Source organism: Oncorhynchus clarkii, chromosome 33 (assembly GCF_045791955.1).
Source record: "Oncorhynchus clarkii lewisi isolate Uvic-CL-2024 chromosome 33, UVic_Ocla_1.0, whole genome shotgun sequence".
NCBI classification, from domain to species: domain Eukaryota; kingdom Metazoa; phylum Chordata; class Actinopteri; order Salmoniformes; family Salmonidae; genus Oncorhynchus; species Oncorhynchus clarkii.
Genome location: NC_092179.1, coordinates 4,813,158 through 4,825,796, shown reverse-complemented (window position 1 = coordinate 4,825,796; position 12,639 = coordinate 4,813,158). Strand labels below are relative to the sequence as shown.

General features: G+C 43.7%; 1 protein-coding gene across 2 annotated transcripts; it reads right to left on the bottom strand.

Annotated features, from left to right (window-relative positions):
• Nucleotides 1-9,558: 9,558 nt before the first annotated feature.
• On the bottom strand, nt 9,559-12,565 carry LOC139393211 (claudin 2). Of its 2 annotated transcripts, XM_071141652.1 has the most exons (3): nt 12,454-12,565; nt 12,208-12,308; nt 9,981-11,430 (listed from the first exon to the last, which is right to left on the bottom strand). In XM_071141652.1, exons 2-3 carry the CDS (start codon nt 12,272-12,274, stop codon nt 10,643-10,645), a joined length of 855 nt encoding a protein of 284 aa, XP_070997753.1. In that variant the 5' UTR covers nt 12,275-12,308; nt 12,454-12,565; the 3' UTR covers nt 9,981-10,642. The 2 variants fall into 2 exon arrangements, with proteins under 2 accessions (XP_070997754.1, XP_070997753.1); XM_071141653.1 differs by lacking the exons at nt 12,208-12,308; nt 12,454-12,565 and having other exon boundaries at nt 9,559-12,076.
• Between the last annotated feature and the right edge of the window lie 74 nt (nt 12,566-12,639).

Here is a 12,639-nt window from a genome sequence, read left to right as displayed (position 1 = left end):
TGGTCACTCCAATACCTTGACTTTGTTGTCTTTAAGCCATTTTGCCACAACTTTGGAAGTATGCTTGGGGTCATTGTCCATTTGGAAGACCCATTTGCGACCAAGCTTTAACTTCCTGACTGATGTCTTGAGATGTTGCTTCAATATATCCACATAATTTTCCTCCTCATGATGCCATCTATTTTGTGAAGTGCACCAGTCCCTCCTGCAGCAAAGCACCCTCACAACATGATGCTGCCACCCCCGTTGTCACGCCCTGGCCTTAGTTATCTTTGTTTTCTTTATTTTGGTTAGGTCAGGGTGTGACATGGGGGGTTTATGTGTTTTTCTGGTCTAGGGGTTTTTGTATGTTTATGGGGCTGTTTCCATTCTAGGTAGTTTGTATGTCTATGGTTGCCTAGATTGGTTCTTTAATTAGAGGCAGCTGTCTATCGTTGTCTCTGATTGGGAACCATATTTAGGCAGCCAAATTCTGTGGGTACTTTGTGGGTGGTTGTCTTCTGTCTTTGTGTCATTGCACCAGATAGGACTGTTTCGGTTTTCACATTTGTTATTTTGTAGGCTTCTCGTTTATCGTCTATATTAAACATGTTGAACACTAACCACGCTGCAATTTGGTCCTCCTCTCCTTCAACGGAAGAAAACCGTTACACCAATGCTTCATGCTTGGGATGGTGTTCTTTGGCTTGCAAGCCTTTATCCTCCAGACATAACGATGGCCAAACAGTTCTATTTTTGTTTCATCAGACCAGAGGACATTTCTACAGAAAGTACGATCTCTGTCCCCATGTGCAGTTGCAAGAAATGTAGTCTGCGTTTTTTATGGCGGTTTTGGAGCAGTGGCTTCTTCCTTGCTGAGCGGCCTTTCAGGTTATGTCGATATAGGACTTGTTTTACTGTGGATATAGATATTGTTGTACCCGTTTCCTCCAGCATCTTCACAAGGTCCTCTGCTGTTGTTCTGGGATTGATTTGCACTTCGCACCAAAGTACGTTCATCTCTAGGAGACAGATTGCGTCTCCTTCCTGAGCGGTATGACGGTCCTATGGTGTTTATACTATTTATACTATTATTTGTACAGATGAAAGTGTTATCTTCCAGCGTTTGGAAATTGTTCCCAAGGATGAACCAGACTTGTGGAGGTCTACCATTTTTTTCTGAGGTCTTGGCTGATTTCTTTTGATTTTCCCATGATGTCAAGTAAAGAGGCACTGCATTTGAAGTTAGGCCTTGAAATACATCCACAGGTACACCTCCAATTGACTCAAATGATGTCAATTAGCCTAGCCTATTAGCCCAATTAGCTTCTAAAGCCATGACATAATTTTCTGGAATTTTCCAAGCTGTTTAAAGGCACAGTCAACTTAGTGTATGTAAACTTCTGACCCACTGGAATTGTGATACAGAGAATTATAAGTGAAATAATCTGTCTGTAAACAATTGTTTGAAAAATTACTTGTGTCATGCACAAAGTAGATGTCCTAACCGACTTGCCAAAACTATAGTTTGTTAACAATAAATGTGTGGAGTGATTGAAAAACAACTTTAATGACTCCAACCTAAGTGTATGTAAACGTCTGACTTCAACTGTGTGTGTGTGTATATATATATAGATATAGTAGCTCGCTAGAAATTGTGACACAATGTGTGTCAAATATTTCAAAGAAGAGGAAAGTAGACCATGAATGTAGGGTGTTCCAGCAAGAGTGGACATCGACATATTTCTTTATTGAAGTATCAGGGAAACTTCCGACGTCAACTGTATGTGCTGTACATATAGGTAGGGGTAAAGTGACTAGGCAACAGGATAGATAAACCGTAGCAGCAACGGATGTGGTGAGGGTGAAAGTGTTTGTTGCGTCAGTATGCATGTTGTGTGTGTGAGCGTATGTAGTTTGGGTGTCAGTGTAAGTCTGTGTGAGTAGAGTCCAGTGAGTGTGTGTATAGTCAATGCATGAGAGTTGGTGCAAAAAAGGGTAAATGCAGGTAGTCCAGGTAAACATTTGATTAGCTATTTAGCAGTCTTATTTAGAAGTCTTATGGCTTGGTGGTAGAAGCAGGTCTGGGTCCTGTAGGTTCCAGACTTGGTGCATTGGTACCACTTGCCATGCGGTAGCAGAGAGGACAGTTTTTTGGGCCTTCCTCGGACACTGCCTGTTATAGAGGTCCTGGAAGGCAGGGAGCTCGGCCCCAGTTATGTACTGGGCAGTACGCACTACACTCTGTAGCGCCTTGCGGTCAGATGTCAAGCAGTTGCCTTACCATGCGGTGATGCAACCAGTCAAGATGCTCTCGATAAAGCAGCTGTATAACTTTATGAGGATCTGAGGGCCTATGCCAATTTTTTTCTGAGGGGAAGAGGCGTTGTTGTGCCCTCTTCACAACTGTTGGTGTGTTTGGACCATGATATATCCTAAGTGTTGTGGAACGAGGAACTTTAAGCTCTAGACCCGGCTCCACTACAGCCCCGTCAATGTGAATGGGGACGTGCTCGGACCTTCGTTACCTGTAGTCCACAATCAGCTCCTTTGTCTTACTGACGTTGAGGGAGAGGTTGTTGTCCTGGTAAACTTAATAATGATGTTTGGAGTTGTGCACGGCCACACAGTCGTGGGTGAACAGGGAATACAGGAGGGGACTAAGCACGCACCCATGAGGGGCACCCATGTTGAGGGTCAGCGTGGCGAATGTATTGTTACCTACCCTTATCACCCGAGGGCGGCCCGTCAGGAAGTCCAGGATCCAGTTGCAGAGGGAGGTGTTCAGTCCTTAGCTTAGTGATGAATTTCGAGGGGCACTATGGTGTTGAACACTGAGCTGTAGTCAATGAACAGCATTCTCACGTAGGTGTTCCTTTTGTCCAGGTGTGAAAGGGCAATGTAGAGGTCCAGATTGTCTGGGATGATGGTGTTGATGTGAGCCATGACCAGCCTTTCAAAGCATTCCATGGCTACAGATGTGAGTGCAATGTGGCAATAGTCATTTAGACCGGTTACCTTGGCGTTCTTGGGCAAAGTAACTATGATGGTCTGCTTAAAACATATAGTTATTGCAAACTGAGTTAGGGACAGGTTGAAAATGTCAGTGAAGACACTTGCCAGCTGGTCAGCGAATGCTCTGAATACACGTCCTGGTAATCCATCTGGCCCTGCGGCCTTGTGAATGTTAACCCGTTTAACTTCTAGTGATCCCTTCCCGCTCAGATCCCGGTAACGGGACTGATTTGACAACATCCAGTGAAATTGCAGCGCTCCAAATTCAAAAACAGAAATACTCATAATAAAAATTCACACAAAAATACATGTATAATACATCTAAATAAATAAATAAATAGCTTCACTTCTTGTTAATCCAGACACGGTGTCAGAGTTCAAAAAGGCTTCACGGCGAAAGCAAACCATGGGATTATTTGAGGACAGCACCCCATCAAACAAACACAGACAATCATATTTCATCAAACTTGGTCCAAACATTTCAAACAGAGTTCCTAATCCAAATTTAAGACGGGATAAACTGTGTTCAATACCGGACAAAAACAAAGTGAAGCACGTTCCAGGTCGTGCGCACTAAAAGACTAGAGTCCACCTGGAGTGACACATGGAAAGAACAGGGCGACTTCTTCATTTCTCAAAAGAAAAACATTAACTAATTTCTAAAGACTGTTGACATCTAGTGGAAGCCATAGGAACTGTAACCAGATTCCTATTAAAAAAGGCTTACGATAGAAAACTAATGGAAAACAGATTGACCTAAAAAACAAAAATCCCTGGATGGATTGTACTCGGGGTTTCGCCTGCCAAAACAGTTCTGTTATACTCACAGACATTATTCAAACAGTTGTAGAAACTTCAGAGTGTTTTCTATCCAAATATACTAATAATATGCATATCCTAGCTTCTGGGCCTGACTAGCAGGCAGTTTACTTTGGGCACACTTTTCATCCAGATGTGAAAATACTGCCCCCTATCCCTAAGAAGTTTTAAAGGTCTTACTCATGTTGGCTATGGAGAGCATGATCATACAGTCGTCCTGGACAGCTGGTGCTCTCACGCATGGTTCAGAGTTGCTCTAAGCGAGCGTAGAAGACATTTAGCTTGTCAGGTACGTCCATGTCACTGTGGAGCTCATGGCTGGGTTTACCTTTGTAATCCGTGATAGTTTGCAAGGCCTGCCACATCCGCTGAGTGTCACAGCCGGTGTAGTAGGATTTGATCTTTGCCTGTTTGATGATTCGTAAGAGGGCATAGCAGGATTGAGAGGCGGGATCAAGGACTCAAGCGATTGGCAGCTCCAAAGAGGATCAACGCGAGTCAGCAAATCAGTAGCCTGTCTGGTGCGGCGAAGGCAGGGTTTGGTAATGGTCCAGAGATAGGTAGAGGATTTGTATTTATTATAGATCCCCATTACTCTTCCTGAGGTCCAGCAACATTTTAAGGCAGTTATACAATTTTAAAAACATTACAATACATTCACAGATTTCACAACACGCTGTGTGCCCTCAGGCCCATACTCCATCACTGTCACATATCTACAACACAAAATCCATGTGTACGTCTGTATAGTGCGTATGTTAGCTTGTGTGTTTATGCATGTGTCTGTCCCTATGTTTGTGTTGCTTCACCGTTCTCACTCTTCCATAAGGTGTATTCTTATTTGTTTTAAATCAAATTGTACTGCTTGCATCAGTTACCTGATGTGGAATAGAGTTCCATGTAGTCATGGCTTTATGTAGTACTGTGCGCCTCATATAGTCTGACCTTTTGTGGCATGTCTTGTGGGGTGCCCCAGTAGTTCACACAGACAGCTTGTGCATTCAACATGTCAATACCTCTCATAAATACAAGTAGTGGTGAAGTCAATCTCTCCTCCACTTTGAGCCAGGAGAGATTGACATGCATATTATTGATGTTAGCTCTCTGTGTACATCCAAGGCCAGCGTGCTGTCCTGTTCTTAGCCAATTGCAATTTTCCTGAGTCCCTTTTTGTGGCACCTGACCACACCACTAAACAGTAGTCCAGGTGCGACAAAACTAGGGCCTGTAGGACCTGCCTTATTGATAGTGCTGTTAAGAAGGTAGAGCAGCACTTTATTATGGACAGACTTCTCCCCACCTTAGCTACTGTTGTATCAATATGTTTTGACCATGAAAGTTTACAATCCAGGGTTACTCCATGCATGCTTATTAGTAACTGAGATAAGTAATTTCATAAATGTGCAGTGTCTGTTTGCTTCTCATTGCACTCCACGGACCAACAAATATTCTTTACATCAACAACATATGAATCACTACAAAACGTATTGTATGACCTCTTATATAAAATATTAGGCCCAGCCTTTGGAACTTTGGTTTTCCTACATATGGCTACTATATTGTGATCACTACATCCGATGGATCTGGATACTGCTTTAAAGCGCATTTCTGCAGCATTAGTAAAGATGTGATCAATACATGTTGATGATCTCATTCCTGTGCTATTTGCAACTACCCTGGAAGGTGGACTGATAACCTGAACCAGGTTGCAGGCACTGGTTACAGTTTGAATTTTTTTCTTGAGTGGGCAGCCTGATGAAAGCCAGTCAATATTTAAATCACCCAGAAAATATACCTCTCTGTTGATATCACATACATTATCAAGCATTTCACACACGTTATCCAGATACTGACTTACCACTTGGTGGTCTATAGCAGCTTCCTACCAGAATGGGCTTTAGGTGAGGCAGATGAACCTGTAGCCATATTATTTCAACATTATTTAACATTATCCAGATACTGACCGTTATCGCTTGGTGGTCTATAGCAGCTTCCCACCAGAATGGGCTTTAGGTGAGGCAGATGAACCTGTAGCCATATTACTTCAACATTATTTAACATTATCCAGATATTGAATGTTACCACTTGGTGGTCTATAGCAGCTTCTCACCAGAATGGGCTTTAGGTGAGGCAGATGAACCTGTAGCCATATTATTTCAACATTATTTAACATTATCCAGATACTGACCGTTATCGCTTGGTGGTCTATAGCAGCTTCCCACCAGAATGGGCTTTAGGTGAGGCAGATGAACCTGTAGCCATATTACTTCAACATTATTTAACATTATCCAGATATTGAATGTTACCACTTGGTGGTCTATAGCAGCTTCTCACCAGAATGGGCTTTAGGTGAGGCAGATGAACCTGTAGCCATATTATTTCAACATTATTTAACATTATCCAGATACTGACCGTTATCGCTTGGTGGTCTATAGCAGCTTCCCACCAGAATGGGCTTTAGGTGAGGCAGATGAACCTGTAGCCATATTACTTCAACAGTATTTAACATGAGATCCTCTCTAATCTTTACAGGAATGTGGTTCTGAATATAAACAGCAACACCTCCACCATTGGCATTTCTGTCTTATCTATAAATGTTATAACCTTGTATTGCTACCACTGTATCATCAAAGGTATTATCTAAGTGAGTTTCAGAGATAGACAGAATATGAATGTCATCTGTTACTAGCAAATTATTAATTTGATGAACCTTGTTTCTTAAGATGCATATGTTAACGTGGGCTACTTTTATTCTGGGATGCTTGATTGTTTTCATTGCTTTACTGGGAAGCTTAGCAGAAGTAGATATTCTCATGTTATTTATGTTAGTGCAGGGTGAGCTGCACAGAGTGGACTTCCTACTAGGGCACACCTCCTCAATGCTAACAGTATAGTAAGGCACATGATTACTGCATACAATATTTTTTCATTTAACCTTTATTTAACTAGGCAAGTCAGTTAAGAACAAATTCTTATTTACATTGACGGCCTACCCCAGTCAAACCCGGATGACGCTGGGCCAATTGTGCGCCACCCTATTGGACTCCCATTCATGGCCGGATGTGATACAGCCTGGATCCTACAATGGCTGTAGGATCAGCAGAGGCATTCAGGGCAGTTAGAGGGACATAAATTAGGTTACTTACATTGTGTTGATCAACGCCCCTGGGATAATGTACATTTGCTGAAGCATTTTGACAACTCAGCATCACACTGGTAGAGATTAAATGAGCTGGGCTTGGGTCATTGATAAGTCATTGTCTCAACAAAGCCTTATAATGCTGTGTAAGGATCCAGGAACCCTTATTAATTTTACATGTCTGATATATCAGCCTGGTCTCATAGACTAGACATAACATAGTAAATGTAAACCCAGAACACTCAAATGAGTGTGATGTGTTACGTTTGGTGTGGTAACATAAGACAGATGGTTACTCAAAGCAAAAACGAAAGGAGAGTGGTTGGTCAGGGTGGGCGTATACCATGAACGACTAGCAACCCAAAGGTTGCGAGTTCGAATCTCATCACGGACAGTTTTAGCATATTAGCTAATTAGCCATTTTTCAACTACTTACTAATTTTTAGCTACTTTGCAACTACTTAGCATGTTAGCTAACCCTTCCCCTAACCTTAACCCTTTAACCTAACTCATAAATGTAACCCTAACCCAGCTAACATTAGCCATGTTATGTCATATCTTATAGTGGTATAACCATAGAATTAGGAATTAGAATGCTTATTTAATAGAAATAGTAATGAACTAAATAGTCATTTAATATGATCTCTATGGGGTATAAAATATTGAAACGTCCCAAAGAGCACTGGAGATAGAATGGGTACTGGTTGCTAGGGACATATCTGGTGATTTGAGTTTGGCCCCGACTGAGCATCAACCGAAAAGGGAGGAGGAGGAGAAAAAGAGGATGTAGTGATCTCTGACCCCAGTACTATAGACTCTACAGCCTCAACAAGGGCTGAGTTGTCAATAAGAGACAGAGAACGGATGTTGTCAAAGGAGGAGAGGGTTTGGTACTCCGCAGCTCAATGACTGAGGTTTGACATTTCTGGTCATTATGCAATGTGTTGTGTGAAGATCAATCAAAACAATGTGGATTTATTTGTATTTTTGTCCTGGATGTTTGTGGTTTTTATGTGTGATCGCTTTGGCTGTGTTTGAAATGTGAGTTATATAAACCCAACATGAGTTCTCTTTCACTATTGGTCAGGTTTCATTCTGAGTGGGTGTCATTCCTCTGGTGGGTCACTAGACGTCCCTGTACCTCACTGCTCATTGTGAGTGGGTGTCATTCCTCTGGTGGGTCACTAGACATCCCTGTACCTCACTGCTCATTGTGAGTGGGTGTCATTCCTCTGGTGAGTCACTAGATGTCCCTGTACCTCACTGCTCATTCTGAGTGGGTGTCATTCCTCTGGTGGGTCACTAGACATCCCTGTACCTCACTGCTCATTCTGAGTGGGTGTCATTCCTCTGGTGGGTCACTAGACATCCCTGTACCTCACTGCTCATTGTGAGTGGGTGCCATTCCTCTGGTGAGTCACTAGATGTCCCTGTACCTCACTGCTCATTGTGAGTGGGTGTCATTCCTCTGGTGTGTCACTAGATGTCCCTGTACCTCACTGCTCATTGTGAGTGGGTGTCATTCTTCTGGGTAACCTGTACCTCACTGCTCATTGTGAGTCGGTGTCATTCCTCTGGGTCCCTGTACCTTATTGCTCATTGTGAGTGGGTGTCATTCCTCTGGTGAGTCACTAGATGTCCCTGTACCTCACTGCTCATTGTGAGTGGGTGTCATTCCTCTGGTGAGTCACTAGATGTCCCTGTACCTCACTGCTCATTGTGAGTGGGTGTCATTCCTCTGGTGAGTCACTAGATGTCCCTGTACCTCACTGCTCATTGTGAGTGGGTGTCATTCTTCTGGGTCCCTGTACCTCACTGCTCATTGTGAGTGGGTGTCATTCCTCTGGGTCCCTGTACCTCACTGCTCATTGTGAGTGGGTGTCATTCCTCTGGTGAGTCACTAGATGTCCCTGTACCTCACTGCTCATTGTGAGTGGGTGTCATTCCTCTGTTGTGTCACTAGACGTCCCTGTACCTCGCTGCTCATTGTGAGTGGGTGTCATTCCTCTGGTGAGTCACTAGATGTCCCTGTACCTCACTAAATGGAGCGGGAATAAACTGAAATACATACTGTATGTATGGAGAGAATGTGTGTTAGGTTTGTTTTTCCCACCAGCAGAAGTGTGTGTTAAGCCGTGCACAATACTGCTCAATCAAGGTTAAAGTCCAGGGGTGTCAGTTTACAGCAGTCTTTTTAGAGGTCGTTTTAGGGTTCATTAAACACCACATACAGTTGCGTTGCTTTCCCACCAATACAATGAAACAGCGGTCTTGTCTGTCTACTTGTGGACAACAGCCAAAGTGACCTGTTTTCAAATCATCTGTCAGATCACCTCAACCTCCCCAAGTACCTCACTCCTGTCACCAACACCGAAACTAACTACCTATCGATTAGAGGGGAGTTTGTCTTTGTTGCTTGTTTTGGGTTTATTTGCGGCCATCTTTCCTTCTTGTTTGTCTTTCATCATCGTTCATGGCTCATCTGTTTTGGAATGGGATGGGACATAAGGGTCCCTCTACAACAGAGATGCAGTAGATAACATTCAGGTTAATAAGCGGTCCTTGGGCTTCATCTGTAATAAACTGAAAATGACTGACGGTTCTAATGAAGATCAAAATACATTTTATTTTTCGTTAAATCACTTGCATTTTTCTTTACTATTTTGACGGCTAAATATCTTTGGAAAATAGAAGTTCTGTTTAGAAAGTGTTGCAATTATTTGTAAACAGGTCTTAATATGAAAAAAACAATCAGTAGTGTTAAATCACATGAAACATTCTGCAAAACAGAAGAAAGCCTTTCAACTTTCACATGAATGATTATCAATCAAAAGAAACATGTAGAGATTAGCTAACATAGTTATTTATAATGAACATTTGTCAATGATTATAATTCACAAGAGTCTAGGGGGGTGGGGGGGGGGGGTTCTACTAAGCTAACATATGGAATCGTTTTAAGATGGTCATACCATGGATCATTTAGTTATTTGATTTTGAATTCTAGAACCCATTTAGGTATAAAAACATATTTATTTTATATATTTTTTTATGAAACATTGAATTTGGCTTTACTGCTATTAGCCCATAGAAATGCATTGAATAACAGATTCATACATGGAAAAACAGAAAAAGAATATCAAAATGACATTTGTTTTGAAGTGTCTGTCCTGCATCTGAGAAATATAAGACAGATCAGGAAATTATTATACATGCGTATATTTTTTTGCAATATTTAACACATTTTCTGTGGCACTAAACCACCATTACATACTTCCATTAATTTTCTCAACTTGTACCGGGCTACCTTCAGACGAGGCTTGTGGGGGTCGTAGAGCAAAAAAATAGAGATGGAGCGAACACCTCAGAGTAATCACATCAAGACAGATGTTCCTGCAGTAAATCCATTTTCAATAGTAAATCTATCAAAGGGTGTATAAAACATACTCGTTCAGTCACTACAGTACTGTATGCGTGGTCAAGCACTACAAGTCTCTCTGATTTCCATTGCGAGGAGCCAAAAGTATTCCTATACGGTAGTGTGGCACTAAAAGTCCCCTGATCAGTTAATTGTAAAAGATAACACAGTCAGTTACCTTAGCAAGTTGTTGGGGTGGTCATGCTCTGCACCACATACTGTATAGAAGAGACAGTGTGATGTGTGTGTGAATGTTAACATTGGCCTGAACACGATCAGACGTACCCAGTGACATCGTAGCCCACCGCAGGGTTGCGGCGTGGGTCTTTCTTGGCCCCCTGGGCGGGGGTGCTGGACTGGGTAGTAGTGCTGGTGTGACTCCTTGCCAGGGTCGCTGCCTTGGTGGCAGCGTTCACCCCCATCTGTAGCGTTGGGTTCCTATAGGTCTGTGAGCTGGTCCTGGCCCTCCCAGTGCCTACCCCCATGCCCGGGGCTGGGTAGGGGTACCCTCCGCCGTGCCTCCTCCCTCCACGGCGCCCCCCATCCGCCTTCTCACAGCAGGAGACACATAGCAGCCCCCCGCCCAGCATGGAGAGCAGGGCGGCGGCCAGCCCCACGTACAGACAGTCCCCCAGCTCGTACTTCAAGCTGTTGGGCAGGTTGGCTTGGTAGAAGGTCTGGACAACCTCGTGGGTGGTCCACGACACCGGGATCAGAGCCAGGAACCCCGCGGTGAGGAAGAGGCCTCCCCCAGTACCGGCCACTCGGCCTTTAGCCGTTGAGCCCTCCATGCAGATGGTACACTGCATGCCCACGGTGGAGATGACGACGGCCAGGACGGAAAAGACCACGGAGACCACCATCAGGGCCCGGGAGGCCTGGAGGTCTGAGGGTAAGGCCAGCATGGAGTTGTAGGTCTCACACTGGAAGGCTCCGGTGCTCTGGTAGACACACTCCATCCAGAGGCCCTTCATATTGGCCACGGCAGTGACGATGTTGGGCCCGATGTGGGCAGATGTCCGCCAGTAGGGAAGCACTGTGGACACCAGGGTACCCAGCATGCCTAGCAGACCCATGAAGAAGCCCATCAGTTCTAGAGCAGCTGACGCCATGGTGGACTGATGATGATAATGTTATACCCTCTTGCTGCTATTTCAGTTAACTCCCACTCTCTGTCTTTTTAACTCAAACACTCTCACTGGTCCTCCTTCACCACACTAACACAAACACTACACTCTCTTCTACTAACACGATTGCTATAACGGTACTGTTGCCCGTTACAATCCTCTAAGCTCGCGGCTCTCTCTTTGACTAACTTGCCATAGAACCAGTTTCAATCCTGTGATAACTGCTTACTCACACCCAGCCTCTCTCTCTCTCTCTCTCTGACACACTGGTTAGCAAAGACTGACCTGCCGACTGACTGGTAACTTGATTGAATCCATGTTCCTCACCATAACACTCGGTAGCCACTTTTCAAACCCTCCAGATGGATTGTTACTCTAGCTTGCTACGACTGTGATAATAATTCTGGCCACTTTGTCAGGAAAGAACAACACAACACCTGACAAATGATGTTCTCTCTCTCTCAATGATGTTCTCTCTCAATTCTTGTTCGACTCTACAGTCTCAATCCTGACTTTTGTCTTTTTTCCCCTCTCTCTTTCCTCCACTCTCTACTGCTCAGTATATTGCACTTCTCTCTTTGTGTTTGTGAACCCACCATCACACTAACCTATCAGGTCCTTCACCTCTCCATGTACACAGACACTGGCATCCCCATTGGCACAGTGGGTTAAACATTCATTCAGCCATCAGTCATCTCTTTCCCAAAACAGACCTTTGGTACACGGTTCAGGCTGCACCAAGGCCAGCTGATGGACAGGCCAGGCTAAAGAGAGCAGCATCTCTCCTGTATCTTCTCCAAACACTTCTATGGAACTGAGGGTAAATGAGGGAAATACATATTAAGGAAGGGAGATCAAATTTAGAAATACTGAAAACTAAAACAAATCCCATAGCTGTACTGTTACATTATTGATTGAAACAACATCACAAACAGACACACAGACACACACACACGTACCGTCACAAAACCCCAGCGTCTGGCTGAGAGAAGGTAATGTTATTCCTCAATGGAGACAGACAAGTGTGTGTTCATACTAGGCCTAAGTGTATATGAAACCTGACGCTCTGCTCCTAATCTGTATTCATCTGTGCTCACATGTCACCAACAGCATAATGGGATTAGCATGTAATCCAGCCACTCTTT